Source organism: Photinus pyralis, unplaced genomic scaffold (genome assembly GCF_008802855.1).
Source record: "Photinus pyralis isolate 1611_PpyrPB1 unplaced genomic scaffold, Ppyr1.3 Ppyr1.4_LG6, whole genome shotgun sequence".
Lineage (NCBI taxonomy): Eukaryota > Metazoa > Arthropoda > Insecta > Coleoptera > Lampyridae > Photinus > Photinus pyralis.
This window is the reverse complement of record NW_022170663.1, coordinates 41559562-41574401: the sequence shown is the minus strand read 5'-3', so window position 1 is coordinate 41574401 and position 14840 is coordinate 41559562. Positions and strand designations below refer to the sequence as shown.

Sequence of the window (14840 nt, the reverse complement as noted above, 5' to 3'; positions counted from 1 at the left end):
GTTCACGACCGCCATTCAAGACAAGATGCAAACGTAAACCCCCGTTCGTGCTTTTAGATGGCGCAGGCAGCACCTAGAAATGGCATAGTTGCCAACTCTCAAAAATGTATGTATCGTCGTAAGTTGTATATACAGGGTGGAACCTTTCAACTGTGTTGCGTACTGAATACCCAAACTTATATAAGTATTATATTTCTCAGTCACTTATAAACGGATTTTAAAATGTATTGTATTAGGTTGGTTAAATACTATCAGTGACACTTTACTAGTTGTCTATTTTTAGCGCGATAGCTTTCGACTTGGGTACATCACACTTCCTATTTCGATGTTAAGTGATTCTAATCCATGTTGCAGTTCAGTTACACTACAGAGAGCAGCTACATAATGAGGCCGCGAGGGCAGAGTCTTGTTGAAATCAACTTCTCCATAATCATTCAATTGTATAGGCAACCCAATATACACATATGGACAGTACAAAACGAAGTAAGTTGCGTCGTTTGTGATGAAAACTTCATACTTAATTAATTATTACTAGCTTATCGAATTAGCGGTAAACATTATTTTTATACTTATCGTTATCGGAAATATCATTAATTAACGGAAATTAATTGTGTGTGACCATTGAATGGTGTAATCGGTGTTGCGCCACTGGTTGTAAGTCAGCTGTTTGTAACTGTCATCACACACATCTTCCCGTTAATTACAAATTAATTAAATACATTTTATGTCTAAAAACAAACATTTACATAAGTTTCACTTTAATTATTTTTATATTAATTGCTTAACATTCTTTTTTCACGCATTTAAAAAGTGAAGGAAGCTTCGAAGTGTTAATCACTTTCGCTGTAAGACATGACTTAATTTTCTTTATTTTAGAAAATTAAATAAAATGGATACAAATAAAATGGGTCCCAATATAAAGACATTCCAAGGTAAAACCTACTGCTCGAAAGCATAATGATTGGAAAACACTTTCAGGTGGGTGTCTGGCGGACACAACCGAAGAACCATACCCGAGCCTCTCAGACTTCCATGATTACGAGCCTAATCTAGAATTCGACGATACGGAACTGCACCAATCGCCCGACGCCATTGCCAATACGGTCGATTTAATGCAAGAGATCGAAACGAATGGAATGGGTTCGCCTGTGTCCGATTTCACCGACGAGAATTTCGAGGAGCAATTGGCCGAGGCGTACGAGGAAGGTTTAGATAGTTTAATTTACACGTCGTATCCCGAGGTGGGCGATACTTCGGATAAGTTTTTGGATGTGGCGAAGCACGGTATCGTCGACGTGAAGGGGGACGACGCGTTGGGGCGGAAGGTTATCGTAGTGTATGCGTGCAAGTTGCCTTTGGTTAAGGATATCGACCACGGAAGATTTTTACGGTACGCATCTTGTCCATATTCGCTAAGTACTGTGAATTTTGGTACATTTATTATTGTGATTTTATTTGGAAACATAAATAATCAAGCAAACTGTGCGTTGGAATGTCACTGTTAACAAGACATGGATCTTTTGACATTTTAGGTTATTTGTAGGGTTAGAGTATTTTTTTCTAATTTACAGTGTAGAGCAAGCTAGAGAATGCCCTACATTCACTTCTCTAGGTCTACGGGAAAGATTAAAAAAAATTTTTTTTGATTTTTTAAATTATTGACCTTTTTTTAATTATTTAAATCTTTTTTGAATATCATTCGGGCGGTGTGTTAAATTAAAAAAAAAAGAATATAAAATGCTATTTTTATAGGGGTGTTTATTATAATAGTTTTTTATAAAGATTGTTGAATAATCTGCCGTTTTCAAAGTAAGTGTACAGGGTCAGATAGAAGAGTTATTGGACATTTTTTTAAATAGAACACCCTGTATATTTTAACCTGAAAAATAGCATATTAAATCCTCTTGTCACAAATTTACTACACCAGGGGAAAAGGTTCAAGTGTTTCCAAAAAATAAAAAAGTATTAAAAAAAATTAAAGTTCGAATGATTAAAAAAATCAAAAAGAAAATTCAAAAACAAACTTTCCTTGATCCTTTTTGAATGAATATTGAATGTATTTAGCGTTAAAAATAGAATTTTATATGCTATTTTATTAATCAAAGTATACAGGGTGTTCTTTTAAAAAAAAATTGGTTAGTTCTGATAACCTTTTTACCTGAATCCTGTGTACTTATTTTGAAAACGGGAGATTATTCAACAACTAGGGACACGATACAGCATTTTTGGTTGATACCGATAAAATACCGGCGTATCAGCCATTTATAATTTTATGTTTGGTCTTTATTTTTAAATAGGCGGGTTTTAGCCAAAGACCCTATTCATTTACAAATACCCATGCGCAAATCCGGATTCGACCCAGGGACTCTAGTACCGCGGTCGAGTTTCCACACTACTGTGCTACACACGTTGGCTAAAATTTAATGATCAAAAAAAAAATTTGAACGCTCGCCAGATGTAGCAATATTGGAATATTTTGAAGATTTCGTTTTAGTTAGTTTAGCGAGAAACACAGTCAAATATTTCCCATGTTTATTATGTAGGGACCTGGGACCTTCTACAATTTTTTTGCCCGGCATCCTCTGACTTTGTTTATTTTTGGTTTCCAAGTTTCCTTCATAGCAATCTTTGATTTCCTTCACAATAATCACCAATGAATATTTTACCCCACGCGTGTGTATGTAGCAATGAACATTTTACAACTGAATAAAAAGATCAAACCAAATGCTGTTGCCCTAAAAGCAAAACTTCTTTGAATTGAGCCGATATGCCAATATTAATATCGGTATTGGTCGATCCCTACTGTTAACTAATAAACATTATTCAAAATCATTATAAAGAAAGTTTTGAAATAAGCACCCCTCTAAAATAGCATATTCTATTTTCAAAAATTTAACATACCAGGGATGATGTTCAGAAAAGATTCAAGTGACAAAAAAAATTAAGAAAGGATTCGAAAATATTAAAAAAGATTTTTAAAAATTTAAATAAAAGTTCGAAAGATTAAAATAATAAAAAAAGAAAATTCAAAATCTGTTTGAATGAATATTGAACTTCTTTAGCTTTAAAAAGAAAATTTAATATGCTATTTTTTAAATTAAGTATACAGGGTCTTCTATTTAAAAAAATGTGGTTAGGGCACCTCTAAAAAGCATTATGCGGGTCACTCTGTAATTGGGCGTAAGCATGTTGAGGGCCTAGAACAAGAGGGACAATAAATAAAAATTAAAAAAAACAACTTATGTATTTTGAAAACGGCAGATTATTCAACAATCATAAAGAAATTTTGTAATAAATATTTTTCTGTGCCTCTTTTAACTAGTAAAGTATAGGGTCAATCTCCCCCGTATCTCTTAAGCGAGCGAATATTTTCAAATTTTGATTTTTTAGCTTAAATTGCTTTAATCTTATATCTTACGTAATCTTTTTAGATTAAAATATACAGGATGTGCTATTTAAAGAAAATAGGTTAGGTTCGATAACCTTTTTACCTGACCCCGTAGCTTATTTTGAAAATAGTAGATTGTTCAATCATTATAGAGAAAGTTTTGAAAAAAAACCTTTAAAAATGGCATATTTTCTTTTCAAAAATTTAACACCAGAGATGATATTAAAAAAAGATTCAAGTGATTAAAAAGTATACAGGGTGTTCTGTTTAAAAAATTAGGTTAGGTTGATAACCTAAATGAGAAATGATTACTGATCTGTATTACAGTTGATTGATGATTGAAAGCGTTTTGTGCACGGCCCTCAAAATGTTGACATTCTTCTATAGATAAAAAATTTTAAGACGGCCGTGTGGCGAACCTTCAAACTATAAGGTTACAGGAGCAATTAAGTGCAGCATTCTTGAGACTATAGCATCAAGACTTCTGTGAAACTTCCATTCGCATCCAAGACAACAGATACCATTTCTTGGAATGCACTCGATTTGAAGTTGGCATTCTGTCTTTATTTCGGTGTAAGGTGACAGTATGCTATGAAAAACAAAACGATGAAAAATAACTAAGTACAATGTTTCTGTTAGCGCTATGTTAGCAATTTGATTAAAAAAATCAAGTTATATTACAATACAATAACGAAAAAGTTGTTTTTTAGTTGTTGTCAAAATAAACATAATTGAAAACATATTTTTGAGATTTTTCTCATTTTTAATTGCAAGAAGAAACAGTTTCTTAAAAAATACGCTCAAAAACTGAAAATTTTTGATTTCCCAACTTAACCGCTTTCTTGTTTACTGAAGAACAAATAAAACACAAAAATTAATGATGAAAGCTATAATCATAATAATTACAATACAACAATATGTTTGAATGTGCTTGCGCTCTATATACAATATGTAACTTTATACAGGGTGCCCATTATGTATGGAATTTAGTATATGACTCAGTAAATGTCGTTACACTGCATACAACAATTTTTATATAAAAGTTGTTTGATATTTTATTTCCCATAGTAACACAGCGTTCAGTTGTTTTTATTTCAGAAGACAAATTACTAACGAAAAACAATTGATTTTTTTAGACTCATTTGATAGAAATTTTTTTTCTTTTTTTTTCGTTTTTCATTTGTTTTTCTGAAATAAAAACTGAATGCTGCAATCTATATTCCATACATAGTGGCTTCAAAGCAAACAATTGCATTTGCATTAAATTTTCAGGTACTTAATTCACACATTAGACAAATATGTAGAGCAAGATTATAGTTTAGTATACTTTCATTATGGACTAACGAGTAAAAATAAGCCATCGATAGCGTGGCTGTGGCAGGCGTACAAAGCGTTCGATCGCAAGTATAAGAAAAACCTGCAAGCGCTATACCTGGTTCACCCGACGAATTTCTTGAGAATCATATCGAAAGTATTTCGGCCGGTAATCAGCGTTAAGTTCGGCCGTAAAATTAACTACATCAACTCGTTGAAGGAGCTTAGCGAGCACATACGACTCGAGCAGTTATCCATTCCAGAACAGGTTAAGGAGTAAGTGCGCGTTTCCGCGATAAAAAACAACTAATATTATACATTTGTAGGCACGATCGGGTGTTAGGAGGATCGAATAACATTACGGTTGCCGACTCGCGGCCCGAGTATCCCACCCAACAGTTCGGCGTTACTCTTCAGTTTATTAAGCAACACTATAAGGTCGTGATACCGCCCGTCGTTAGGCAGTGCGTCGAATTTTTGGATAAACCTGATGGTGAGTGCGCCTTAGCCGGATGACGGTGATGAAAGAGGATTTTTATAGCGCTGGAAACCGAGGGATTGTTTAGGAGGTCGGCTAGTGTAATGAAGGTGAAGCAGTTGAAAGATGTCGCCAATCGAGGCGAGACCCTAGCGTTCGAAGATCCTCACGAAGCTGCGGTTCTTTTAAAAACTCTCTTGAGAGAATTAAAAGAGCCGTTATTAACTTATGATCTCTATGATGAAGTTATGCAATTTCAAAGTAAGTGTTACAATTCTTTTTCTGCAACTCCTTTGTCTGTTGTATTGTATGAACATTTGTTTTGGGGGAGATTTGTTTATTTTAAAACAATTTTGTCACATGTTTATGAACCCAGTAAATTTTGAGTCTCTTGCAATTTGAGCAAGCCAAGTGTTTATTTGTAAAACAAAAAATTGAAAAGGTGTTGGTGAAAATAAAGCAATTAAATTTGTTTAATCTGGTTATTGGGTCATTTTGAGTGACAGTCTCATTTATGTTTTAAGTCTCTGAAATTCTGTATTTTTTGTGTGGGTCATATTTACTAATCAGTTGTGCCAAAATCTAGCGCTAGATCTGTCCTAATTTCTAATGGAGGTCGAAATTCCTTTTTATTTTTCTGACTTTATTTCAGGCAGATCAGTAACAGTTGGCAACCATGTACTATGAGTGCTTGAATCATGTTCGGATTCATTGGAGATTCAACTTCTAACTGTACAGTGCAGTTGATTAAAAAAATTGCTTTATTTACAGGCTGGAATCGAGATGAACAATTGCGTCAGGTATCGATTCTCGTCATGGAGAAACTACCGGAAGACAACTACAAAGTGCTAAAGTACATAATTACCTTCCTGTCCAGGGTAATGGAGAGAGCCGATCTAAATAAAATGACTGCCCAAAATTTAGCCGTAGTATTCGGACCGAACCTAGTATGGTCAGAGAACGTAACGATGTCCCTATCAGCGATAGGTCCTATCAATATGTTTACGCAGTTCCTTCTTCAACATCACGGCGAAATTTTCATAGTCTAAAAACAAACGAAAAGCGCGCGCGTTGTGGAATAAATTTTGTGATTTGCGACGATTGCAAGGGTAAATGAAACATATTGGGTGATGTTTATTTTTTATTTTTCTACTTACCTGATTAATGAGATATAATAGAATAACAAATTATTAGTAAGTAGGTAGTTTGTATGTTCCTTGTTTTGTAAAATTCGCGAAATGGTTATGGAATATAGTCCAAAATACCAAAGAAAGTTATAGAAGACATATATTTATGATTGCGCACGACGTGTACATAGGCGCAATTTAAAACTACAGAGAGCCGTTTCTTGGAAACATTATTAGGGACCTCGTTTTTGTATTATATTATTTTAAGAGAAGAAATTTATCGTTAGATTTAATTATTCATTTATATAGGCATTATCTATCTTCTACCTCCAAATGGCTTCACTAATCATTCCATTTTCTTATTAATTTTTGTACGCTAATTCATTGGCCAGTTATGGCAAGATGGCGGGGTGGATGAAAATCGATTATTTTCTATTGTCTATCCCGTTTATCACTTTCCTTCCTTTACTCGATTGCACTGTGGGAAATGTCCGAGTATTTGAGACTTGTAGTTATATGTTACAAAAAAAACTAATCAACGATTATTGTTAAGTTATACATGACTGTAACTGTTGTTAACAATTTAATTGAAAATGTAAAACAATGATTGTATATTTATTCATGTATAACCTATTTGTAACACCGTGAATAACAGCGAAATAAAATTATAACTACATAACAATATTGTAATTTTATTGGAAGTGGTAGAAAAATGCGTTTTCTTAATTTCATTTTGTGGGACTAAAAACTAATTTTCGATGCTAATCCTTTACTGTTTCTTCACAGCATTTTCAATGTCCAGATCCGTTTACTAAGCCAGCGATGGAATAATAAACTTGAAATTTGACATACATCCATATCCACCAATGCGAATTGAAATAAAATTGTTTCAAGATTGCGACAATTTCGTAAATACAAGAAGGTTTTTTTTTCTATTCCTATACTTTAATTGATATATTAAACATTTGCCACCTGTACTTAAATGATAGTCATTTTGATACAGATTTTCATTAAAATACAAGTTTACGACGAATAGAAATGCAGCATTACGTAATCCGCGTTGGTGCTCTTAAGATGGCGCAGACAGCTTTCCCCTCCTAAAAATTGCGTGGTTGCCAGATCTCAAAAATATGTGGACCGTCGTAGGTTGTATATACAGGGTGGAACCTATGAGTTAGAGAAATTGTGTCTTTTCAGATGTTAGAGACGAGACTTGAAACCTGATTTTGGCCCGCATTGCTATTTTAAAAGTTGGCCGCCTTAAATTCACCTTCCTGAAGCACTTTTTGATCTACCAAATGAGAAAAGTTAGTAGAATAATTTCCACTTATCATTTCATCTGATTCCTGTTTTATTGTTTCTGAGACATCGTTAGTAAGAAAAACTCAATGAGTGCATTTAGTTCATGCTCTTGTTCAGATTCGACTTTAACAATTATTGTAGAAATCATGTATTTGTGCAAAAGCAAATGACAAATCTTCGTTTGTAATTAATTAAAAAAAAACTATGCCACAACACAAATATCTGCATCACACCACAAAGGTCTAATCCTTGACGGCTCCCAGTCCGTATTTGTGCCTTGCAAATTAGTATGCTCAAAAGCACCAGTGATTTGAAAATAAAGGTCGCCAAAGGTGTTGCTCAGTCCAATCTATTATTTATGTCATAATCATAATTATACATTTAAAACATTAGCCTCTTTTATGTTTTAAAAGATGTCGTTTGAAGTTGCGTTTATCATTTGTCCCATAATCACAATCAGCACATTTAAAATCTTTCGAAACTTTGTGTCTTAAAAGATGTTTTTTGAAACTGTATTTATCATTTGTCCCATAATCGCAATCAGCACATTTAAAATCTTTAGGAACTTTGTGTTTTAAAAGATGTCGTTTGAAGTTGCGTCTATCATTTGTCCCATAATCACAATCAGCACATTTAAAATCAATCGAAATTTTGTATCTTAAAAGATGTTGTGTGAAACTGCGTTTATCATTTGTCCCATAATCACAATTAGGACATTTAAAATCTTTAGCAACTTTATGTATTAAAAGATGTCGTTTGAAGACGTGTTTATCATTGGTCCCATAGTCACAATCGGCACATTTAAAATCCCTCGAAATTTTATGTATTAAAAGATGTCGTTTGAAGTTGCGTTTATCATTTGTCCCATAATCACAATCAGCACATTTATAATCTTTAGAAACCTTATGTATTAAAAGATGTTGTTTGAAGATGTGTTTATCATTTGTCTCATAATCACATTCAGCACATTTAAATTCCTTCCAAACTTTATGATTTAAAAGATGTCGTTTGAAGTTGCGTTTGTCATTTGTGCCATAATTACAATCAGCACATTTAAAATCCTTCAAAACTTTGTGTCTTAAAAGATGTTCTTTGAAGTTGTGTTTATCATTTGTTCCATAATCACAATTAGTACATTTAAAATCCTTCAAAACTTTATGTTGTAAAAGATGTCGTTTGAAGACGTGTTTATCATTTGTCGCATAATCACATTCAACACATTTAAATTCCTTCAAAACTTTATGTTTTAAAAAATGTTGTTTCAAGTTGGATTTATCATTTGTCCGATAATCACAATCAGCACATTTAAAATCCTTCGAAACTTTATGTGTTAAAAGATGTCGTTTGAAGACGTGTTTAAGATCTGTCCAATAATCACAATCAGCACATTTAAAATCTATCGAAATTTTATGTTTTAAAAGGTGCCTTTTAACATCGCATTTATAAATTGTCTCATAATCACAATAAGCACATTTAAAACCCTTACAAACTTTATCTTTTAAAAAATGTTGCTTAATGTTGCTTTTATAACTTGTTTTCGTGCTTGTTTTGTTCTGTGTCTCATAATCAGTACATTTAAAATCTTCAGACACTGTTTCGCACTGCGTTAAATCGTGATGTTGAAAGTCGGTGTGTTGCTGTAGTTCTTCATTATAAAGAGATTTAGAACACTGTGCAAGATTGGTAATTTCGTCCTTTATTGTCACCAAAACTTCGTTGCTTACTGCAGTGTGTCCCTGAAGAAAGGAATGGATTTCTTCTTCTTGTTTTGGTTCGATTTTAATGAGTAACGTGTGATCATCTCCATCCATATCTAACAACAAAGAATGTTATAAATAAGTGTGTTAAAAATCTATTTTGGTATTAAACATAATACAATACAAGGCAACCAAACATTACTTTCTGAGTAACAGAATTTGTTGAATAAGAGTAGGTTTATTTAGTGTCTCGTCTACTACGTACATAATATGCATACTTGTAACATTGAGTAAAGGAATCGAGTTAGAGGCGCAAGTGGGCGGCTACCTGCGACTGTTTTTTCACTAGACGACGCGACGTATAACATAATATTAAAGTTAAAAAGTAGGTAACCTCTGATCTTGGAACATTAGGTACAAACTTTGTCATCCTTCAAATGGTAATTCAGTAATCATACAAAATCTAATGCTCAGTGGAAGTTGTTAGCCCTTTTCTTAACTTCCGTGAAATACTTACGTTTCTTTTTTAAATGGAAGAAAAAGGTAATTACTTACCAAAAATATTTAAAAAAACACCTTTGAATTACGTGAAGATAGCTACTTTCAAACACCTTTCAAATTCAGCGTTGCCAAATCATAAATTATTATTCGATAGGCGCTTTCTTTCGGCTACTTCGCGATCGATGCCAAGATCGTGATTCGTAGGATCACGTTTTACGAAAGAACGCGCGAATTTAAATCAAAGTATGGTTAAGTTTACGTAGTACACATTAATTTGCATTCGAATTACGTATTTTTTGTTTGGATTATGAAAATAATTTAAATACAAGTGGAAGTACTTGCACCATTATGCTCCTCTTCAGTTACAAATATTGACTAACCTAACATTTGAGCGAAAATATCCTTGCATTTATAGGTTAGGTATTCGTGATCATAAAACTTTTATGTTCAGTTTGTTCACGATTTTAGCAATCATGATTATAAGATCACACTTCTGTGGTGCCATATGTTACGAAAATACACAATAACTGCAGGCACCGCATTTTCACCCAATAAATAGCTAAGTAGGTTAATTTAGTAGAGTAGATTACAAGTAGACTGTAAAGGCGCGGTTACACGGCACGTGTTTTGACGATCCATGAACCACCTCAAAGCTCGTATTGTCGTCAGAGCATACAGGAAGTAGGCAAAAATGCACTGGCGAGCCACGAGCAATTGCGATCCAACGCGAGCCTACCGATCCTAACCCGAGCTTTCCTTTGACTCGCACCATAATTACCGACACCGAATGGATCGCGCAAGCTTGGCACCCCGAGCCACGAGCTTTGGCGAGCCTGTTGTGTTACACGGCGCGTGGATCGTGGTTCGCCGTGCCAAACTCGCCGAGCCACGCGCCGTGTAACCGCGCCTTAAGTAAGGTCAAAGCGAGTGAGCAGTGTGTAACAATAAATGTAGTCGAAGATAGACCGTGTTTTCCTTACAGAAGTTAATAGGAGAGATTATCACACTTCGAAAGAACGTGATTTGAGAATCCAAACGCGTTTGTATCACTGAAAGAAAGCGCCTCGTGTTGAGTGGTGTTAGAAAACCATTAAAATAGTGCAATTTTTACGTTCTATTGGCAATTTTCTGTGTTCCATTGGCAAATGTGTTGCAACAATTACACACTCAGTGCAAATTTCGACGCATGAGGTCCGAGAGCTCGTGGGGCTGCTAGTTAACAAATTTTCAAAACAAACGTGCGACAATTTGAATTTGTTTCTTGCGTTGGAGAGTTTTTTTGTCGTCATCTACCGATAGCAAAGATGATGAACTAGGTAAACTGAACGCCAAAAATTGGTCCTTTACAGGAATTTCAAATTTATATTCCTCATCGTTTATCATAAATAATACTTGAATCATTTCAGTCATTTTTTAGAATAGAGATTTGTCGATTACCTAAATCTAAAATGAGGTTATGGACAAATGACAACAAATATTTACGAATATTTATGTTCCATTGAGAGCAATTTTCACATGGATTTCTTCAGTTTCTCGTGCAACACTCGTGCAGTACGAGTTTTGCCAATCGAAAACGCTATAATGAATGTATTTTAGCATTGGAAGGAAATTATAATTGCTTCATTTAATTATTTTAATTTGACCGGAGTTGGTATACTGTTTAACCGCTATAAAGCTAAAAGGGAATTAGGAGTATAAAGAACAATCGCGGTTAGAAATGCAATTTTAGTTTAGATGTAAATAGGTTCATAAATACTGCTTTACGAATGCATATTTGGAATAATCTAATCTAATCCTTGACGGCTCCCAGCCCATATTTATGCCTTTCAATGAGTAAGCTCAGGTGCACCAGTGATTTGAAGATAATGCCTAATGTATCCCCAAAGGTGTTCCTCAGTCCAATCTATTATTTATCTCATAATCACAAATATCACATTTAAAAACTTTGGATTCTTTTATGTTTTAAAAGATGTCGTTTGAAGACGCGTTTATCATTTGTCCCATAATCACAATCACCACATTTAAAATCCTTTGAAACTTTATGTTTTAAAAGATGTCGTTTGAAGATATATTTATCATTTGTCCGACAATCACAATCAGCACATTTAAAATCCTTCAAAACTTTATGTGTTAAAAGGTGTCGTTTGAAGTTGTGTTTATCATTTGTCCCATAATCACAATCAGCACATTTAAAATCTTTAGAAACTTTATGTATTAAAAGATGTCGTTTGAAGATGTGTTTATCATTTGTCCCATAATCACAAGTAGCACATTTAAGATCCTTTGAAATTTTATGTTTTAAAAGATGTCGTTTGAAGTTGCGTTTATCATTTGTCCCATAACCACAATCAGCACATTTAAAATCTTTAGAAACTTTATGTGTTAAAAGATGTCTTTTAAAGACGTGTTTATCATTTGTTCCATATTTACAATCAGGACATCTAAGTTCCTTCAAAACTTTATGTTTTAAAAGATGTCGGTTGAAGTTGCGTTTATCGTTTGTCCCATAATCACAATCAGCACATTTAAAATACTTCGAAATGTTATGTTTTAAAAGATGTTGTTTCAAGTTGGATTTATTATTTGTCCCATAATCACAATCACCACATTTAAAATTCTTCAAAACTTTATGTGTTAAGAGATGTTGTTTGAAGTAGTGTTTATCATTTGTACCATAATCACAATGAGCACATTTAAAATCCTTACAAATTTTATCTCTTACAAGATGTTTAAAGTTGCTTTTAAAATTTGTCTCAGACACTGTTTCACACCGAGTTAAACAGTGACTTTGAAAGTCGGTGTGTTGCTGTAGTTCTTCATTATAAAGAGATTTAGAACAGTGTGCAAGATTGGTAATTTCATCCTTTATTGTCACTAAAACTTCGTTGCTTACTGAAATGTGTCCCTGAAGAAAGGAATGGATTTCTTCTTCTTGTTTTGGTTCGATTTTTATGAATAGTGTGTCATCCCCATCCATACCTAACAAGAATAATGTTATCAATAAATGCATTACTAACTTTTTGAGTAAGAAATTTGTTGAATAAGAGTTGTAGTATGTACAGGGAACATATACATACTTGTAAGTTTGGGCCAACGGCCAATTTAAATAGGTGGCGATAAGTGCTAAGGTACTAATATAATATTAAATAGGAACCTCCGGTAGTCCTCTGATCTAGGTCCCGTACAAAAATTGTTGTTTTTCCAATGGTAATTCAGTAATCAAAGGAAATCGAATAGTTAGGGGAAGTTGTACCTATCTTAACCTCAGGAAAATATACGTTTCTTTTGAACTCTGCTCTTATGTTTAAAAACTTTAATTGATAATGGAGATGGAAGTCTACTTACCTACAATATTTAAAAAAATCACTACTTCAGAGTAAGAAATAGATCAAAACCATATACGTATGTGTCTTACATATATGATCAAAACACTTTTTTTAATTACGTGAAAATAGCCATAAATAATTATTTATGAAGATAGCTACTCCTAAATGCAGCGTTGCCAAATCACGGTTATACAAGATTGACCAAAAATTTGAACGACTCCCAGATACAGTATGGGGTTTTATGGTACGAGTTACTGTCTGATTATTGATAGCACTGTGCTGATGTATGTACCACAGAGTGGATCATATGGTGGTATACACCTCGACTGTGCTTAGAGAAATAGTCAAGGCTAACAGACAGCAACTTCCCGCCTTTAGGTAGCGCTCATAAAGTGCTTCCTCCGGTGAACGCTCCCCATCGTATATTTAACCATGTTCAGGATACAAAGATCTATTGCACTATGCAGTGAAAGAACTAACCAGAGACTTGCTATAACTAGACTGCGCTTAACGTATCTAAGGTGTTGTCGACACAGTATGCAACACACAATGCACCGCGGGGCAAAAATCGCTGAGATGATATGCAATACAATGAAATAAGCCGTTATTTTAGATGTTCCGTTCATTAATCATTCTCGTGATTAGCTCGAATTAGTGAACAGATACATTTCTGTTGATAATAAACCAATAAACTTAGGTTAACTTGTGCTTATCAACATGTACTCTGTCGATAAATTTTTAAATAATATGCTGATTTTCAACGGATACAAGTTTAAAGGGCCAATGGATCAGAGCCATTCGAAGAGAAAAATTTACTCCCACCATAGTGCATTTGCGGGGAATGAAGCCGATTTTAGAAAGATACCTACGAAGGTGTTAAAAAATAATGCAATACCGAGCGTTTTCGACTTTCCCATTCACTTAAAATAACGTAGAACTATTATTCGACATCCTTTACCAGCAAGACAACGGCAATACCTATTTGCCTATTAGGTATAGACGTAACTAAGTACTTACTGGTACTAAGTATATTTCAGGTTTTGTTACAAGAAAAATAGCTAAGTCTGTTAAATGTTCCATATGTGCAGATGCGATATTCGCATCAGAGAGTCATTCAAAGCTTTTAACTAGAAAAAATCGTGGCGGATTGTTGCACGTATCAAGCGATGCATTAAAAATTTGCCAAATTGCTGAAAATGTGTTCAGGTTTTTCATTCAATCCACACCACACCGCGTTGTAAACAAAATGGTTATCAGCAGTCTAAGAAAAATAAATAACAGTTACAGCCCATTTGGGTTTTTGGATAGGCATATATTGAAACAAAATCCGCTAAATAATCATATCTTACTACTTATATCTTTAGTTTTAAGAGTATATTTTCCCATACGTGTTCACCACTAAAAATACACATATAAATCAAATTAGGACTAGAGTAAGGCAGTTATATACCAATTTAGTTCAAATAAAATACCAACAAATTCGATTAAAATAGTTAACAGCTATATGTTATCTTTTTTTGCTACTAAAATTTAGAATAAACATGGCTAAAGCAAGCTGCAGAACGTACGTCTGCCCCGCGATGAACAGTTGGTTGCCTATCCTATCTTGACAACAGGCGTTTATAGTAAAATCTACGTTACGCGCGGTCTAGTTATAACAACTAACAAGTCTCTGGAACTAACCTTTTCACGTTTGAACGTTCTTGT

General features: G+C 33.9%; 2 protein-coding genes across 2 annotated transcripts; one reads left to right on the top strand and one right to left on the bottom strand.

The window, feature by feature from the left end:
* Positions 1 to 649: 649 nt before the first annotated feature.
* LOC116173742 (rho GTPase-activating protein 1-like) lies at positions 650 to 6986 on the top strand. Its single transcript, XM_031491415.1, has 6 exons — positions 650 to 932; positions 979 to 1390; positions 4661 to 4978; positions 5029 to 5195; positions 5244 to 5441; positions 5952 to 6986. The coding sequence occupies exons 1-6, from the start codon at positions 890 to 892 to the stop codon at positions 6227 to 6229; spliced, it is 1416 nt and encodes a 471-aa protein (XP_031347275.1). The 5' UTR covers positions 650 to 889; the 3' UTR covers positions 6230 to 6986.
* Positions 6984 to 9849, bottom strand: LOC116173741 (gastrula zinc finger protein XlCGF46.1-like). Its single transcript, XM_031491414.1, has 2 exons — positions 9824 to 9849; positions 6984 to 9422 (listed from the first exon to the last, which is right to left on the bottom strand). Exon 2 carries the CDS (start codon positions 9418 to 9420, stop codon positions 7999 to 8001), a length of 1422 nt encoding a protein of 473 aa, XP_031347274.1. The 5' UTR covers positions 9421 to 9422; positions 9824 to 9849; the 3' UTR covers positions 6984 to 7998.
* Positions 9850 to 14840: the final 4991 nt, after the last annotated feature.

Coding starts and splice junctions, on each gene's coding strand:
- LOC116173741 (XM_031491414.1), bottom strand. CDS start 9,420: ATGGATGGAGATGATCACACGTTACTCATTAAAATCGAACCAAAACAA.
- LOC116173742 (XM_031491415.1), top strand. CDS start 890: ATGGATACAAATAAAATGGGTCCCAATATAAAGACATTCCAAG. Junction 1,391..4,660: donor GACCACGGAAGATTTTTACG/GTACGCATCTTG, acceptor TTAAATTTTCAG/GTACTTAATTCACACATTAG. Junction 5,196..5,243: donor ATTTTTGGATAAACCTGATG/GTGAGTGCGCCT, acceptor GGATTTTTATAG/CGCTGGAAACCGAGGGATTG.